The following is a 19,047-nucleotide window of genomic DNA, read 5'->3' as shown; positions in this document are numbered from 1 at the left end:
AATAGTCCTTCAGAGTTTAAAAGGTACGCCGATGAACTCTGCAGTTTGTTAATCCATTATGACTGCACTCAGGAACTGTGTTTTAAATATATTTCAATGTCAGTTGTATTAATTGCTTTAACCTTTTGAGTTTTCTTTTTTACTTTGTTCCAGTGTCATGTGATGACTTGGCAGAGCTTACTAATTTAAAATGAAGTGAAAAAATAATCATTAACATTTCTTAATAGCGAACACCTAATAATTAAAATGTCTATAAAATTACCTGCTTTTTATGTTTCACTTCATCAAAGTCTTTTGGAAATTCAATAGTAGACTAAAAAAGATAAATATATTTGAATTAGAATAAGGATGCAAACTTGAGCATATACATATTAACACATGTATATATCAGAAACAGCAAGTCTAGATATTTTTATTACTCAAAGCAAAAAAATTTAGTTAGCTGTTATAGTTAAGATTGCCAAGACAGTGTTCTATTATTATTCATAAGCATTTATATGGTGCTTTGTGACACACACAATAAGAGTTTACAAGATACAACCACAGCCCCATACCCTCTGTGTGACAAGCTGCTGGGTATGAACCAGGAAGGACTGATTGACCTCTTTATGTAAAAGCTTGAGACTCTGATTCTTGTGCTTCCATTAACCTAGAGGCAACAGTTTACTCAAACCAAATACGTAGTCCTGTCACTAGAAGGGGACAAATACCACAATGGGTTAATGTGGTTCATACAGAAAACCCCCATTTTCTTCATGTGACAATTACGTATTTTCTTCTCTTTAGCTTACTATAAAAAAAAACCTTCAAACATTTGGTTGCAATATAAAGCATACTGTTAATATTTTGCATACTTTTTCCTTCTCTGTTACTCAATGAAATATTTGATGGAGACCCTCCCCTCCAATCCTCCTCACCCCCCAACATTTATACATACTTGTCTTAGTTGGCTGAGAACAAAGATCCTTTCTGATGCAGTACTCATGGGACGGTAGGACATCTCAAAGAATATTATACCCAGACTGAAAAGGTCAACTTTCTAGGGAAGAAAAAATCAAGTAAATAGTAAACCTAACTGCAAGAGATGTGTCTCTGATCCATGATGATAGTAACTTATCAGCAGACAAAAATGAACATATTTTCCATTCTATTCTAAGTACTTATATGGCCTCCATTACTACAGTACCTGAGTGCTTCACAATCTTTAATGTACTTTATCCTCACCACGCTCTCATGAGGTAGGTAGGAAGTACATTTTATTTTGAAAACATTTCTGTTTAGAAAATATTCTGCTTATACATGGCACCAAATATTTCTTCTCTCGAACCACACTTGTATGAAAACAGGATCTTTGTTTATCTAAGAATTTATCTACTTTTGATACTTGTTCTCCATCTTAAGTCCCTAGAAGGAATCATAGAATATTAGGGTTGGAAGAGACCTCAGGAGGTCATCTAGTCCAATCCCCTGCTCAAAGCAGGATTAACACCAGCTAAATCATCCCAGCCAGGGCTTTGTCAAGCCGGGCCTTAAAAACCTAAGGATGGAGATTCCACTACTTCCCTAGGTAACCCATTCCAGTGCTTCACCACCCTCCTAGTGAAATAGTGTTTCCTAATATCCAACCTAGAAGGAGCTGCATCTTGTCTTCCTTTGCAGGAGGGCTCTTCTGTGCTCTGAGAAGGACTTAGTTGCCCTCCCTCAAAAGAAAACATCTGCTTTTTTTGTTCTCTTTGATGTCACCAATGCTGCAATCTATTTTTGCCCAATCCTATTAGCAATTATATTTTCACTTTCTCAAGCTAGCGGTTTGCCTATTCTTTAGCCTCATCATACATTCTCATAGTTTAGTCCTACTAAGTGAGTGATTAAAGTAGGCAAAGGACACAGTGCAAACCCATTTTTGGACATGTAAATTTTTTCATATGAATATATCAGGTCTAAAATGGAATTATGGGAAAGATATATTTCACTGAAACCCATTTTGATAACGAAGCATTTTCTAACTAGCATGACTAAAACTATAGACCACATCTCAAGAGGGACCAGTCATCTGCAGTTCTCACTGATTCCAGCAAAAGTTGCAGCACCTCTCAGAAAGTAGCCCTATAAAAGTTAGAGGATTTCAACAAGTATTTTGGGGCTGCTTTTAAGAGATGATTTTTCACCACAGTACATTATTAACCCTCCCCCCCAAATCTCCCTTTTTTGGGGGGAATATTGATAGTCTTTCCTAATTCTCGAGGATTTTCCTTAATGAAAATATATCAGTTGATAACATTGGCCAAATTTTGGGCAATGAGTCTATTTTGTCAAGCTTTTACAAAACCTAAGACAAAGAAACGTTTCCATGAATTGTTTTTTTAAATTTAAATATAAACACAATTTTTGAACAAATAAATATTCTCCTGCAGTATTTTAAACCTAAATGTGACAGCAGTGCGTGCTACTGCTTGTGAAACCAAGTCAAACATATGGTAAAATGGTTAAACACAAGTCAAACTGGCCAATCTATGTTTATTGTCTAACCTGAGAGAAATGCAAAAAAGTAAACAAACAAATATCAGTCTCTAAAAATGCCTATGTAGTGCATACTGCCAGCAATGCCACAAACCTGGGATGCGGCAGGAGGACAGTTTCACCTTCAAGTTTCAAATACCAAGTGGCATTGATCATTATCGGATACTGATGCATTAGGTCCAGAAAAATCAAATCTGTAGTTATGCACTGAAATCATGGGGTTTAACTGTGTGTATGTAGGTAACCTGACACACACATGTCCATCTTTTAGTTAAATTTTCTAGTTTAGCAGAAAAAAAAAATACACACCAAAAAATCATACAACACTAGGAGTCTAGTAGATCAGTAAGTTGGGACCATTTTACCTCACTGAGAATCCCCCTGCCCCCCCACCCCATATAAGCTTCATCCTAACACTTGAGAGAGGTGTTACAATATACAGAATTATCTTTTCTGATTAAGAATGTGTATTATTGCAAGATGAATGCTAATACTGCGATAGCAACTCAGCTACACAGCAGAAACCAAAACAAAACACCACACCCCTGTGGCAGCGAGTCTCAGCCAGGTCAACTGACCTGGGCCCATTGGGCTCATGTGTGGGGCTAAAAATAGGAGTTTAGCTGTTCAGGCTCATGCTGAAGCCTTGGCTCTGAGACTCTCCTGCCTCACCGGGTCTTGGAGCCCGGGCTCCAGCCCAAGTGGGAACACCTGCACTGCTATGTTTAGCCCCTTAGCATGAGCTTGAGTCAGTTGACCTGGGCTCTGAGACTCACTGCTATGAGTTTTTTTCTGCTGTATAGATGTACCCACAGTGGCTGGCGAGGTTCAGTTTTCAGCCCCAAAGTAAATTTTATTTAGTGGATGAAAATGGTTTTGGCAAAAATAGAGGCAAGAGAGAGATTCCAGAGGACTGGAAAAAGGACAAATATAGTGCCCATCTATAAAAAGGGAAATAAGGACAACGCAGGGAATTACAGACCAGTCAGCTTAACTTCAGTACCCGGAAAGATAATGGAGCAAATAATTAAGCAATCAATTTGCGAACACCTAAAAGATAATAAAGTGATAAGTAACGGTGAGAGTGGATTTGCCAAGAACAAATCATGTCAAACCAACCTAATATCCTTCTCTGATTCTCTGAGGTTAATAAGCCTTGTGAATGGAGGGAAGTGGTAGATGTGGTATATCTTGACCGTAGTAAGGTTTTTGATACTGTCTCACATGACCTTCTCATAAACAAACTAGGGAAATGCAACCTAGATGGAGCTACCTAGATGGTTGCGTAACTAGTTGGAAAACCATTCCCAGAGAGTAATCAGTGGTTCACAGTCAAGCTGGAAGGGCACATCGAATGGGATCCTGCAGGGATCAGTTCCGTGTCCGGTTCTGTTCAATAGCTTCAACAATGATTTAGATAATGGCATAGAGCGTACACTTATAAAGTTTGCGGACAATACCAAGCTGGGAGGGGTTGCAAGTGATTTGGAGGATAGAATTAAAATTCAAAATGATCTGGACAAACTGGAGAAATGGTCTGAAGTAAATAGGATGAAATTCAATAAGAACAAATGCAAAGTACTCCACTTAGGAGTACATACAAAATGGGAAATGACTGCCTAAGAAGGAGTCCTGCAGAAAGAGATCTGGGTGTCATAGTGGACCACAAGCTAAATATGAGTCAACAGTGTAACATTGTTGCAAAAAAAATTAAAAAAAAAAAAAAAGGCAGCCATCATTCTGGGATGTATTAGCAGGAGTTTTGAAAGCAAGACACGAGAAGTAATTCTTCCGCTCTACTCTGATTAGGCCTCAACGGGAGTGCTGTATCCAATTCTGGGCACCACATTTCAGGAAAGATGTGGACAAATTGAAGAAATTCCAGAGAAGAGCCACAAAAATTATTAAAGGTCTAGAAAACATGACCTATGAGGGAAGATTGAAAAAACTGGGTTTGTTTAGTCTGGAGACGAGAAGGCTGAGTGAGGACATGATAACAGTTTTTAAGTACACAAAAGGCTGTTATAAGGAGGAGAGAGAAAAATTATTCTCCTTAACCTCTGAGGATAGACCAAGAAGCAATGGGCTTAAATTGCAGCAAGGACGGTTTATATTAGACATTAGGAAAAACTTGCTAATTGTCAGGGTGGTTAAGCACTGGAATAAATTGCCCAGGGCGGTTGTGGAATCTCCATCATTGGATATTTTTATGAGTAGGTTACACAAACACCAGTCAGGGATGGTCTAGATAATACTTAGTCCTGGCATGAGTGTAGGGTGACCAGACAGCAAGTGTGAAAAATTGGGACAGGGAGTGGGGGGTAATAGGATCCTATATAAGAAAAAAGACCCCAAAATCGGGACTGTCCCTATAAAATTGGGACATCTGGTCACCCTACATGAGTGCAAGGGACTGGATTAGCTGACCCCTTAAGGTCCCTTCCAATCCTGCAATTCTATGATTCTCTGCAGTAACTTGAGTGAAAACAGAAATTAACTGAAATTCTGTTAACTGTGAATTTTGCAGAAAGTATATGAAATAATGCAATATTTTTGAATGACAAACTTTAAACAAAACAAAACAAACAAACAAAGGAAATGCAACCTAGATGGAGTTTTAGCAAGCAAATTTAGCAATATAAAATTGATACTTCTGTAAACAAGTGATAACAAATCTTACTTCTAAAGAGATAAATGTTTTGAAGTGTTCCTAAGTTTGACTAGTGTCTTGATTTTATTAATATAATGAACTTACCCAACTAATCACATTAAAAATGGGTACTGTGTACATTTTTTAAAATTACTGTATATTAAGGACCCGTGGCATTTTAAGCCTTTACATTTAGATCACTGGACAGTCTATGGATGGTCAGATCTTATTTACAACAGGTGAAGATCATACATTATGCAACTCAAAATAGAAACCTCTACTGCTATTCTCTCAAAATGCCCTTGTATTAAGTCCTATTAATATTACCTGATTATATGAAGATTTAGTATTTCCTTGGACTTCAGGGCTCACATATAGTGCAGTGCCAACCATCCCTGTCAAATTATCTGTATGGATATAAAAGAGTTACTGGTTTCACAGAGCCTGCAAGTGGAATACAGCATCTAATGGTTAAGAAAATGTAGTTTTTTGTTTTTTTTAAAACTCTTCTTTAAATGGGAATTCCGTCTTTGTGAAAGTTGAGGAGTGAAATATCCTACATATTTGTAGACAAAACAGGCATAACTTGGACATGTCTCCTTTTTGTATGCCAATCACCCTGTCTTTATAGGATTCCATTATGATACTGTGACACAGTATGTTAATACACCTCTACCTCGAAATAACGCTGTCCTCGGGAGCCAAAAAATCGTACCACGTTATAGGTGAAACCGCGTTATATCGAACTTGCTTTGATCCGCTGGAGTGCGCAGCCCTGCCCCCCCGGAGCACTGCTTTGCCGCGTTATATCCAAATTCGTGTTATATCAGGTCGCGTTATATTGGGGTAGAGGTGTACTAAGACTAGAGTCACAACCAAATTTAATTCTCATTATATTCATCCTCAACATATTTGCAAGGTAGATCAAATGAGAATGTATTAAGAGTCGTCCCCCCCCGCACACATAGACACACTCTCTGTGGAGGTTTGTACCACTGAAGTCTTGCAAAAGTCCTGCATGGGTGGGGGAAGGGTGGGAGAAAGTATAGGCATAGTGTCCACACAGGAATCTCTGCAACCCATGCAGGTCAGAGATGGGATCTGCCCTGACCTATAGAGTTAGGTTAAGAGAGAGTGAATTCACTTTTATGTAGATCAAGTGGCAATGACCTCCTGGCAAAGAGGGTATGGAAGGAAAGCAGCTGCTATTCCAGCTCATAACATGAAGTAGAGGCAGACATCCCTACCCAAAGCCAGATGATTTGGAAACTATATATATATATACACATACATACACACACACACACACATATATATATATATATACACATATACACACACAGGGTTTTTTTGTGGTGCAAAATAAAATAAATAAATAAAACTGAATATAGAAGGGGCCTTTTGTTTTGCATAGGAGGGGGCAGATTTCACTCCATTTGGGTACAGAAAGCAAGACTGTTGGATGTACAATTTTTCTTGGCACCAGTTAGAGTAAACAATATTTTTTGCACTTACCTGAAGGGTCAGATTTGGCCAGATGGCTTCCTGAATGATCTTCTCCTTGTTTAGTGTCCGCCTGAAACAGAAAAGTAAACACACACAAAGGTCAGATATTTTATAATTTTCATGATTGCAATGAATATAGTGACTTAACTGAAAAGACTTATTCAGAATAAAGCATTTTCATCATTTATTAGCCTCTATTCTCAAATATAAATACAAGTCTGTAACTTTTGGCACCTAAGTTTAAAATGTTTGGCTTAAACTTCTAAAGATCAACTACCACAATTCTAGACAACACTTTAACCAGTTAATGAGTGTGAAATGCATTTAACCCTTTGGCATATGTATGTGTAAACACAGAAAATGGTTTTATACAATTTATAATCCTGCACTAGAATATGCAATAGTGAAATGATAAAGGAATTATGGACTGCACATTTAAATCTGCTGAACAACGTTAGGTTTTATTGACATTTTTCTTTTACATGTTATTCCTGTACCAAATTAAAATTATTTCATTTGCTTTCTGTAATGGCCTAGATGATGTGTTGCAAAGCTTAATTTTATGTAATACTTACTGCATATGCTGGGTGATCTGTAGCTAAACCAAAATCACCAATTTTCACATGATCATCAAAATCTAAAAAAATGTTCACAGGCTTCAAATCTCTGTGAATCATTCCCTGTTAACACAGTAAAAAAAAAAAAGTTTGAATCAGAGTGGTTGAGAGAAAAATTCCTTCCAGGCTATAAAACAGTATCGGAAAGGGTCCCCTTTTTTGGTTCTGTATACAGTACCAACCCATTCCACTAATTCATCAGTGATTGATACTGGGAAAATATTTGAAGGTGCTAAAAACAGCTAAAAATAATTTTAAGTGACAATATATACCCAATAAGGTATTTTAAAACTAACTAAATTGTGGTAACAATAAAACAAGTCTAGAGCAATTTAAAAACACCAGTGCAGGTTTATGATACGCTATTCCAGAACCTTATAAAAATGGGTGTGAAACAAGAAAAATCATTGTATAGATTTGACAGTTGCTAACGAGTGTAGATATTGTAACATTTACTGACCTTCTCATGGATGTAAGCTAATCCATCCAAAATTTCTCGGAAAAGTCTCCAAAGCCGACTAGTATCTTCATACAATCCCTGGTCAATAGTGTCCCGTAATGTGCTCTTTTCGCAATACTCCATCTTCAGACACAAGGAAAGAGAGAGATGGTTGCAGTTAAGAAAAAAAATTGTCAGAAGATTTCCTCTGTCAATATGTTAATACTCAGCTCTGTACTATAACCAAACACAGTCAAGAGCAACTTGTAAACACCATATCTCCATAACTGTGATGTCGAACAATCTGGAATTTTCTGTGAGAAGTATTTCTACTAGAAAAAGAATTGTATTGTAATCTATGGATATTATCACAACTTCCATCATTTCTGTACTAACAAACACTTAAAAACCAACACCTCCCTGACCTCTAATTTAAAAACAACAAAAAACACCTAGTGGAACTCTAGTCTAGAAAAAATGCTAGTTTAAAATTGGCTTTTAAAATATTTCTGGGTTGATTTTGCTTAGGTCTTTAACTGCTTGTATTAAAACAATGTATATATGTAAATACATGCAGGAATTGCCATACCAGAGAAGACCAGAAGTCCATCTAGTACAGTAGCCTGCCTTCAACGGTGGCCAGCATCAGATGCCTTAGAGAAAGGTACACGTAGGATAGTCTGACTCTCAGCGAAATCTTCTCCTAACCCTTAACAACTACAGACTGGCTTACGTACTGAAGCATGAGGCTTTTAGCGCTTTCAAAAAACTCAGTTTTTGGATTTTCTATTATAACTGTATAATAGTTTTCTAATTATTACATTTTCTTAATTAACTGAACACATAATGTGGTAGCTTTGAAGAGAACACTGAAGTATTCCAAAGATGAAAATCAAATTTCATAAAAGTGAAGTGAAAGTGAATATAGTACACCTCTACCTCGATATAATGCTGTCCATAGGAGCCAAAAAAACTTACCGCGTTATAGGTGAAACCGTGTTATATTGAACTTGCTTTGATCCACCGGAGTGCACAGCCCCACCCCCCCGGAGCACTGCTTTACCGCGTTATATCTGAATTCATGTTATATCGGGTCGCGTTATATCGAGGTAGAGGTGTATGTTCAAGTCCCATACTGGGATCCAAGTTAATCCATACAGCAGTTGTGGTACAATGGGGGATATTGTGATGAGACATTAAAGAGAGACCCTTTTTGTCAGCCTAATTGGAAATTCAATATCCCCAAATGATTTCCATCCTTCCAAAAACTAGGGGATAACCCTCATGCCCTGGTTAACATTCCCTCCATTTAAGTGATCTAATGTTCAAGGTGGTGAGCAAGACATTGCTGAACGTACAATGGCTGTTTTGTTTGCTGACATACATACTGGTACTACAGTGTCTAACTTACTGCTTTGTAAAGCCCCTTAACCTAGTGATTGCTTAACTGTGGTCCTGGGAGAGCTGACTGGTTCCATGATTCTATTGCTCCTTGTTCTCATCTACTAAATCACATGACAAGAAGCTTAAAAATATATCAGATACTTTCCTACTATTTTTCAATGTACGCAACTGCTTGTGATGAGGCTGCTTTTTTAAAATCCTGCTAAAGTAAAGGCTGATCATAATTCTTTAAAAAAAAGGAGGCAGAGTTGTCCCAGGCATCCAAGAATTAAGCTTCTTTTGTACCACTCTTAAGTACGTGCCAAGGGGCTGTCCCTAATCTCATCTCATCACAGATAACAGCAACAACTTCAAGTGGGAGTGTTCAGCATTACTTCATTAGGGGTCATCTTTCTTCCCAGCATATGCCCCATGTATCCCTTTCCCATCAATCAGGGCAGGGCAAGTCACTACTAGTGAAGATGGCAAGCAAAAGTGATGTCACACTGACTAGTGGAAATTGTTCCCACTCTTTGATTATTAAGTGCTACATAGGCAGGGCTTTCCAGTTCCAGTGACCACAGACTTCAGTTGGCTCCTTTCAGTTTAGACAAAGACTTAAAAAAGTCAACGTATTGTATTTACGTCGACAGGTTCGATGTATTTCACATTCTTTTTTCCATACCAAGAATACATACATTAAGTGGCCAAGCCTTTTTAAAAAACATCCTAGTTTTATATACTAAAGAAACCTTAATCTTCAGAGTTTCATTTCAGCCATCTGATTCTGTTTGGTTACTTGTCCAGCTACACAGAGAAAGCAATTAATTTATGTTTACACAATGTATGGTTTATCTAATAACCTTGCTATTCTCCATAACCAAATACCACCCACATCAGATGTCTAACCTGAATGAACAGACAGTGTACTGTCTGAACCACTGAAGTGGAGTCTTCTTTACTGTGACTATTCTTTTGATGGCATTCTTCATCCTACACCACAGAAACAAACAAACAAACAAACAAACAAACAAACAGTTAAGCTAATACAGAGTGGTCCAGTTCCTTAATCATCAAATCATTTTCGGATGGCCAGAATACATTCTTGTATTGTGACTTTCTATGGCTGAATTTTGAGCATAGTAAGACAGGAAGAAGTGTCGTACCTTATCTATCCATTAACACTGCTTCATTTTCAAAATATTAATGAATATTTTTATCATTACCAAGTAATAGAGAAAGGGTACACAGTGGAATATCTGTATTTAATCTGAACCTCAAACTACCTTATCTTGGAAAAAAATTATTTGTGGAAAATAAGCATGGGTAATATACTTAGAAAAGTAAAATGTTACCATACAGTTCCGTGAGCTATAACATAAAACTAATAAATATATTACAAAATCCAACAAAAAGTCTATTCTTTAGTGATCAAAATGCATTGCACTGGAGTTTGTGTTTTTAACCCATATCAAAGTTAGTAACTGAAAGCTATATTGATACAAGCTGTCCACAGTGCCAAAAGAGCACAAATAGAAGGAGGAAAGAGTGATAGATTTAAGGTCAAATAGCTTGTCAACCATTAGAACTAGAGACATATGCTGTCTGCTACAAAATAACTGGGAACACCAGCTTTTTAGTAAAAACAACAACGAGTCTGGTGGCACCTTAAAGACTAACAGATTTATTTGGGCATAAGCTTTCGTGGGTAAAAACCTCACTTCTTCAGATGCATCTTTTTACCCACGAAAGCTTATGCCCAAATAAATCTGTTAGTCTTTAAGGTGCCACCAGACTCCATGTTGTTTTTGTAGATACAGACTAACACGGCTACCCCCTGATACTTGACAGCTTTTTAGTGATACTCCATTGAGATGTTGTAATTATTTCATGGAGCAAGTGGTAAGGGGTTGGACCTTAAAAAAAAAAAAAAAAAAAATCACATTATTCTGATTAATATCAACTTCCCCCCCCATTTCAATTGTTAAATTAAGAACTACTAGAACTATAATAAAAATCTTTGTTTTATACCATCTAAAAGCAGCTCAGCATCCCAGCTTTCAATTGATATAAAGCATTCATCTTTAATTTTGGCAGTCAGAGATCAGCTACTAAAATTCTGTGAATACTAAAACTCCAAACTTTCAAGTACCCGTGCTCATGAGTTTACAAATGAGTAGTCTCATTTAACTCAATGAAAATTGGAATCCTGACTCTCAGTTTCCATCTATAAGCAAGAGGCCATTTTATTACTGTTACAATACACATTGGTTGTGTGTAGTGTATGCTTTCAGGGAAGATCTCCAACGGTGTCCCTATATATCGAAGAGCCAGATTGATCTTCGGTTTGTAAATTTATATTCCTACCTCCAAATGTTACTTTATCCCCTTTGTTCTTCCAGTACTTAGTAATTTTATATTTACCAGAGTAGGACTTTTACTGTTTTCATCCTCATTATCAAAAATTATATCGCTTTCAGAATCTGCAGCTGGTCTGTTTATGAAAAAAGAAAGAAGAAAAAGCAAAAACTTGTATTTGTAATGAATACATTTACCATCCCTTTTGCAAGGATATTAGTATGTTATTTACTATAAACATAGAAAATTTGAGCTTAGAGTGGAGAGATATTACATTCATGACAAAAAACTGCACCCAAACTGTGCAGTTAAATGCACAGATCATCATATCTCCAAGTTACTAAAAGGAAGACAAGTATTTCCAACCATATATTTTATTTCTGCACCTCTTAGGCAGATTTTATATATATTTCAGAAATGTGTCCCCAGAAGATCATGTCCCATCACTGACAAAAAAATATAGTGGAGGAACACATCCCAGCTACTTTTCTTAGTTGAGGTCAGGGAGGGGGTGATAGCTCAGTGGTTTGAGCATTGGCCTGCTAAACCCAGGGTTGTGAGTTCAATCCTTGAGGGGGGCCACTTAGGGAATCTCAGGCAAAAATCAGTACTTGGTCCTGCTAGTGAAGGCAGGGGGCTGGACTCAATGACCTTTCAGGGTCCCTTCCAGTTCTATGAGATAGGTGTATATCTCCATATATTTTTTTTATTTTATCTTGCTCTCACTCTCCTATTTGTCCTGCTACTTCCTGGCATCTGATGTGACTTTTCTAGAGCCACTACTTTTTGTCTGTGCCCAGCAAGTAGATTGTCTCTGATATAGGATAAAACTATTGTATGGCCTGATCCTGCAAACGCATCAAGGGGACTACTCATGCGAGTGACTTCATTCTCATTCATGCTTGCAGGATAGGGTGACCAGACGTCCCGATAAAAATCGGGACCGTACCGATATTTAGGTGTTTGTCCTAATCGGTCGGGACGCAATTTGTCCCGATATTTCGCTCCGCCGGCAGCACTCGGCTTTTTTTTTTTTTTTTTCTCCGCCAGCGACCCCCCATCCCTCACGTGTCCCGATATTTTCTTCCTCTCATCTGGTCACCCTATTGCAGGATTAAGCACTTGGTTCTCCCTTTGCTTTTCTCTTCCAGTGTCTAATGCTGGTAGCACTGCTAACAATTTCTCCTGGACAGCATATCAGGCTTTTGTCAGGTAGGGAAAAAAATGTTCAATAGAGCAGGATTGAGCAATCTTATCTTCCAAAATAACCCCATTTATAAAAACGCTTAGAAGCTTAAGGCTGAACTTTCCATCCCTCCCTGCCCCCCGAATGCAAGCTGTCACTGATCTATTGTAAATTTTGCTCATCACGGCTATTTGGCTGCTGGCAAATAAAGTATTATACAAAACATTAAAATGTTCATTTGGAATAGCACATTATGGACAGGGGTGAAAGTAACTTAAAGGACTTACCAGTACTCCAGAGTCCTTGGGAGGGGGCGGGGCCTCAACTGAAAGAGGCATGGCCTCTACTGGAAGAGGCGGGGTCTCTAAATCCCCGGGCGCTTTAAATCGTCCCTGGAGCCCTGCTGCCGGAGCCCTGGGGTAGCGGCAGCGGGGCTCCAGCGGCAAGTTAAAGGGCCTGGGGTGGTAGCAGCGGCCGAGCCCCGGGCCCTTTAAATCACCGCCCGAGCCCTGCCGCCGCTACCCCAGGGCTCTGGCAGGCTCCGGGGACGATTTAAAGGGCCCGGGGCGGTAGCGGCTACCAGAGCCCTGGGCCCTTTAAATCGCCGCCAGAGCCCCGCCACCGCTACCCCAGGGCTCCGGGGACTATTTAAAGGGCCCGGGGCAGTAGCTGCGGCAGGAGCCTCAGGCCCTTTAAATCACTGCCCAAGCCCCGCCACCGCTTCCCCAGGGCTCCGGCAGCAGGAATCTGGCAGCAATTTAAAGGACCCGGGGCTCCAGCTGCTGCTGGGAGCCCCAGGCCCTTTAAATTGTCGCCGGGGAAGCTGATCCGCCCTGGTACAGCGCACCGGCTCTTGCTGGTACACCGTATCAGGGCATACCGGCTTACTTTCACCTCTGATTATGGATAAATGTTATTTGCCAAACAGATATGGGATGTAAAAGGGAGATCAGAATTTGGACTTGACAATTTTCTTCCTAATGCTAAAGCCTACTTACAAGAATGACTGTGAAAACACTCCTCCACCATCATCATCTTCATCACTGGACTCCTGATCAGCTCCACTAAATTTGGTGCTAGAAGATCTCTCACAAGAGGTGCTCCACTCAACTGAACTTGTCAAAACAGGAGGAGGGGCATTGGCTTCCACATCATCTGTTGATTCTTCTTCATTCTTCCCATTCAGATCTAACTTGGCGGATGCTTTTTTCCCTTCTGTAGTTTCTGATGTTGAGCTACTGGGAGGGGGGTTTTCATGTTTTTCTATCCAAGCATTGTAATACCTCACAATATTCTCATGATTCAGACGAGAAAGTAACGTTACTTCGCCTTTAATTCTCCGGAACTGCTTGCTGGCAGGATTTATGTGAATACGTTTCACAGCATAGTAGCAGCCATCAAGTTTGTTTTGTACCTGCGAATTAAAATAAATCTAACCTTACAGGACTGTTAGTTCATTCACAGTTGAAGCTCCTGAAAGGTGCCAGAGTGACAGCACTGAAGAAGTCCTCTATTTATCTGTGAAACAAATGCAACTGCAGTGTAAGCCTCCCCACACTACCTCACCAGTATACCTCTACCCTGACCCCATGGACTAGAGCAGGGGTAGGCAACCTATGGCATGCGTGCCAAAGGCAGCACGTGAGCTGATTTTCAGTGGCACTCACACTCCCCGGGGTCCTGGCCACCAGTCCGGGGGGGGCTCTGCATTTTAATTAAATTTTAAATGAAGCTTCTTAAACATTTTAAAAACCTTATTTACTTTACATACAACAATAGTTTAGTTATATATTATAGACTATTAGAAAGAGACCTTCTAAAAACGTTAAAATGTATGACTGGCACGTGAAACCTTAAATTAGAGAGAATAAATGAAGACTCTGCACACCACTTCTGAAAGGTTGCAAACCCCTGGACTAGAGCAAAAGTGTAGTTAGGCCTATTCAATCCTTGGCCTCTGCTTAGGGCTATCAGTAAGGATACCAATTCTCATGAGAGTTCCACGTATTTCAAAAATAAAATACCATAACATTTAATATATATTTCATGGAAAAAATGCATACACAAGAATGGTTCTATAAAACAAAGGGGAATGACTTTCCATACTGAACCTTGATGACTGCTCCAAAAGCCCCTTTGCCAAGGAGCTGTAGCTCTTCAAACTCAGTGTAGTAACGTGAAAATTGCCTCTGCGTTTCTGTGAAGAATGCACCACTAGGTACGTGACTGCTGGCGATAACAGTCTCAATGTAATCTATTCCTGCTGAATCTGAAACAAAGGTAACAGTTAACCATAGTACAGAATGTGGAAAAAAGCAATGCAATGTTAACCAGTCATCAGAAGGAATAATGACACATACTTTAAAGAACCATGATCAAGTATGACAGGATGGCAGATTAAGACCTGGAATGTAGGGCTCTCCTATTGGGTTATGCTAGGCTCAGGTACTAAAACCCTGCATTAAAGTTCAGGGTAAGTACTAATGAATCATGCCGCTAGATAAGCACAATTAGCTCCAACAATAACAGAAAGGGTTTGGAAAAAAGTGTCTTTGGACCAGAGAAGGGAAATCCTAGGAAGAGCCTTTCTCAGGAGAAAGTTTAGGCTAAGGTTTTACATTCTGTTATTTCTGAATTACCAGTAAAGCCAGACTCCAGGAAGGGGGCTAGACTGGACACTAATTCAGGGTCAGTGTGTTCTGCTGAAGGTGGGGTACAGACTGAGCCAGTTCACATCAAGTAACCACAAAACAAAGATATTGTGGTCTTTACCTTATAAAATATTTTATACAAATAAGCACAGGTTCTTGATATTCCTACAGCTCAAGCTACCTGCATGCACCTAATTTTATATATGCATTTGTGTTTACCTTCCCATCATTAATTACTTAATGCCAGGGTATAGCAGAAGAGACTGAATTCTTTACCATCTGGATTTTCTTCCCCAACTGGTATTTTCATTTGTGGAGGATTTATAAAACTGTGTTGTAACAACTGCTGAGGACTCCATCTTTCCTTATCTTCCAAGCAAACACATCTAGAAACCAACCAGAAACAAACCTTTTTTCACAAAACTATGTATGGGCTCTAAACTACTAGAGCGCTTCCCTACATTTTAGAAACAGGAAGGGAAATACAATTACCACCGTTTTACAGATCGAGAATAGAGGCACAAAGAGACTAAGTGATTTGCCCAAGGTCACACAAGAAGGCTGTGGTGGAACAAGGAACTGAATCCACATCTCCAGAGTCCCAGGCTAATGCAGAAAGCCCTGGACCATCATTCTTCTATAGAATTATTACTAGTAAAACAGATGGATTTGGTTATACTATTGAAAACCTGTTCCAGAAAACTTTCTTTTAGAAGTTAGAAAAGGGAAAAAAAATAAGACGGCAGAGAAAAGGAACAAAATGATGGGCACATACTTTTTCAGAAAATCTTCAAAGTCAGCAGGTAAGTCATTAGGAATAGTGACCGGATATTCCCTGGTTACTTGTCCCTGGCTGAGAGAAAGCAGTAGCAGGCCCAGCCGCCATACATCTCCTTTTTTTCCAGGCTTGTTAGGCAGAGCATCCTCACTAAATCGAACTTTGGTTTGCTCAAAAACATCCTCCTTACAGATATCAGCTAGGCGCTTTGAAATGCTGTAGTCCGTCACTTTGACATTTCCTTCGGTATCTACCAGGATACTGGAAGCACACAGGACTTTGTGCACCACTGAATTACTGTGCAAGTAGTCAAGAGCAGACAAAAGTTGGGTTGCATAGTGGCGCAGCTGATCAATAGGAATCGGAACCTCTTTGCTCAGGTGTGTAGAAAGGCTAGATCCATTAATATGCTCCACTAAAATATCTACCACAATTGAATCATCATGCTCTTTAAGGATCATGGACATGTAACGTACTATGTTTGGGTGATTTAGCTTCATCAGTGAGCTGAACTCTGTTTCTGCACCCTGAATCTGTTTGAGAGAAACAAAATATAACATGCATTAACAAAATCTCACATTTCATGAAAGTGGTATTAAAAAAGTACATTTTTAATAAGGCCAAGTGAACTTGTATGAACAAGAGAAGAACCAAACTTCATACCAAGACCTAAATCAATTTTTTTGAGGTTTGAAAAAAATTTGGATAATTTCAGTAAGAGCTGTTTTGTGTTCTCATGCTTCTGCACTTCCTGGCTTCTAAATTTAGATGGGACTGGAAGCATTGAAACACCAAAGGCTATTCTCTCAACAGCACCAACTTAAATCTTGCATAGTCAAGGGTTTAGCTCAAGTTTCAATCAACATCCAAATATATGAAGGAAAACCATCCTGGTGCCTTTTGAGATGTACTCATTAGTAATTTTTAAATCAGAGTCTAACACAGAGTAACCCAAATAATACAAAGCCCTGGGAGATGCCCAGATAACTTAGTATATTCAAAGGAGATGGCAAGCAGGCTGTAGAAATGTGTCCTGATGGGAACTGACTTTAAGCACACATTTTAGAATTAATGACCAGCTTACTCAGTGTAATTATACTGAATACACAGGATGTGACTACTGGAAAGATTAAAGGAATGCATAACCCTGAAATTCTGTTCCTGTAGTGTTTCTGGGAGCGGTAGGGTTTGCTCCAGCTCCTTTTCCTGGCTCTTAGGGTCCCTTCCTCAAGCACCTCTGTTCTGCCTCTCCTTTGTGGAGAATTGTTTATTCAAACCTAACTTATTCTGAAATGGGGTTGATGGACATGCCCTTAATTCAATAATAGGGTGTCAGATGTATAAGCTAGATAATAAAAATTATCTACTACAAATTAAATTATAGCCTTTTATTTACTAAAAGATTCCCAAAATTCACTCACACTCCTTTGTGTCCCACATCTCTATTTGAATACCTTGTCTCCACAAGGGAGTGCTATGTATTAAATTCACAGTCCCAAATATTGTATTTTAAGTTGCAATAGCACTTCTGTAATAAATCTGTTTCCACTTGCTCACCCTTTATAAAAAAAATCCCCTTCTGAGCTGAAATGTTGCATTATTTGGTCTCAGCCCAATATTTGATTTGCAAGGGTTTCAAATCAGGACAGAATTTTTCCCTAAAACTTCAAGCCAAAAGACTTAAATATGTTCTACTGAGCATGCACAGCAGCACATTTGTACTTTAAAAATTTCAGATTGAGAGCCCTATCCCAGTGTTAAGTGAGGACATCACAGCCAGGTACCAAAGACAAAATTTTCTTCTGCCATAGGGCTGTGCCAGAGAAGCTCGATTTTCCCCTTCTCTAGGTTTTTCCTTAATATTGTATTAACAGATTTTACTTACGTACTATAGAAAATATGCCTATGACCTCTGAACAAATCAACATCTCTGTTAGTGAATGATGCAAACTTTTCAAACACTAGAATTTTCAATCTCATCACCAGTGTCTCATTTCAATATACAATGCTACACAGTATAACTGACAGCCAGAGCAAAAGCAAGAAAAAAAAATCAAGCCAAATAGAAAAATAAGTGTATTTAGTACCTGTTTTTTGCATTTATCAACTTTTTCCTTTTCTTGAGTTGTAAGAAATCTTCCCATTTTTTTCTGCCATTGAAGAACCCATTCATATACTAAGACAAAGTTGCCAGTATATATTTCCAAGGCATTGTAGACTGATTTTCCAAGCTGTTCATCCTTGTCTACACATAAAAAGAGGGAGAGAGAGAAAGATAACTTCTTTCACTTCTAATGGGCCTGAAAGAGTTCCTACAAATGGTGAACAAACATTAAAAGGTTTGCTTTTTAGTTAATTTGGTTAAATCTTAAAATATAAACCTAATCAAAATGAGAACAAAATCTGTAACTGAATTTGATATAAATTGCCAACAGAATATCAGCTCCATTGAAGTCAAATGATTGACAAAAAAAAAAATCAAACTACAGGAAAATGCACAACAAACTTTACATTAAAATAAAATGACTCATATGTTTTACGTAAGAATTTGAGGTTTCAGTAACCAAACATCCTTTTCCTCTGACCAAATGCTTAATTTTATATATAGTAGTTTAATCATGTGTCTTCAAAATGTACAATAAATAATGAAACTATGTTTGTTCAAAGTAAGTAGTATTTTCAACAGCAAATCCATTAAAGTGATGTAGTGAGAGAGAATGCTGAAGAAGTTTGATCGTTAAATTCAGCAGACAGTATAAAGCTCAGATGCTTATCTGAACCTCCTAGCCTTGTCTACAACACTGAGGTTTTTGTGAAACTCTCCTATTAATGCTGTAGTACCAGTGCTAGCAATGGTGGGGGGCATCCTAGTATTGTCTAGCCCAGGGGTCGGCAATGTTTGGCACGCGGCTCGGCGGGAAACGGCGCGGGTGAGGGATGTGCTGGCTGCGGCTTCCCG

General features: G+C 38.8%; 1 protein-coding gene across 1 annotated transcript in view; it reads right to left on the bottom strand.

Moving 5' to 3' along the window:
* The window catches only part of EIF2AK4 (eukaryotic translation initiation factor 2 alpha kinase 4), a 69,550-nt gene that overhangs the window by 26,344 nt on the left and 24,159 nt on the right, over positions 1-19,047 (bottom strand). The window contains exons 8-20 of the mRNA XM_065404270.1: positions 18,176-18,333; positions 16,086-16,621; positions 15,587-15,696; positions 14,771-14,928; positions 13,658-14,073; positions 11,540-11,609; positions 10,025-10,108; positions 7,754-7,876; positions 7,252-7,356; positions 6,686-6,746; positions 5,498-5,577; positions 938-1,039; positions 263-313 (exon numbers count right to left, since the gene is read on the bottom strand). Coding sequence (XP_065260342.1) covers positions 263-313; positions 938-1,039; positions 5,498-5,577; positions 6,686-6,746; positions 7,252-7,356; positions 7,754-7,876; positions 10,025-10,108; positions 11,540-11,609; positions 13,658-14,073; positions 14,771-14,928; positions 15,587-15,696; positions 16,086-16,621; positions 18,176-18,333 — 2,054 coding nt within the window. The remainder of the gene's footprint in view (positions 1-262; positions 314-937; positions 1,040-5,497; positions 5,578-6,685; positions 6,747-7,251; positions 7,357-7,753; positions 7,877-10,024; positions 10,109-11,539; positions 11,610-13,657; positions 14,074-14,770; positions 14,929-15,586; positions 15,697-16,085; positions 16,622-18,175; positions 18,334-19,047) is intronic.

Source organism: Emys orbicularis, chromosome 4 (assembly GCF_028017835.1).
Source record: "Emys orbicularis isolate rEmyOrb1 chromosome 4, rEmyOrb1.hap1, whole genome shotgun sequence".
Classification (NCBI taxonomy): domain Eukaryota; kingdom Metazoa; phylum Chordata; order Testudines; family Emydidae; genus Emys; species Emys orbicularis.
The sequence above is the reverse complement of the archived record's forward strand: the minus strand, read 5'-3'. Positions and strand labels throughout refer to the sequence as shown.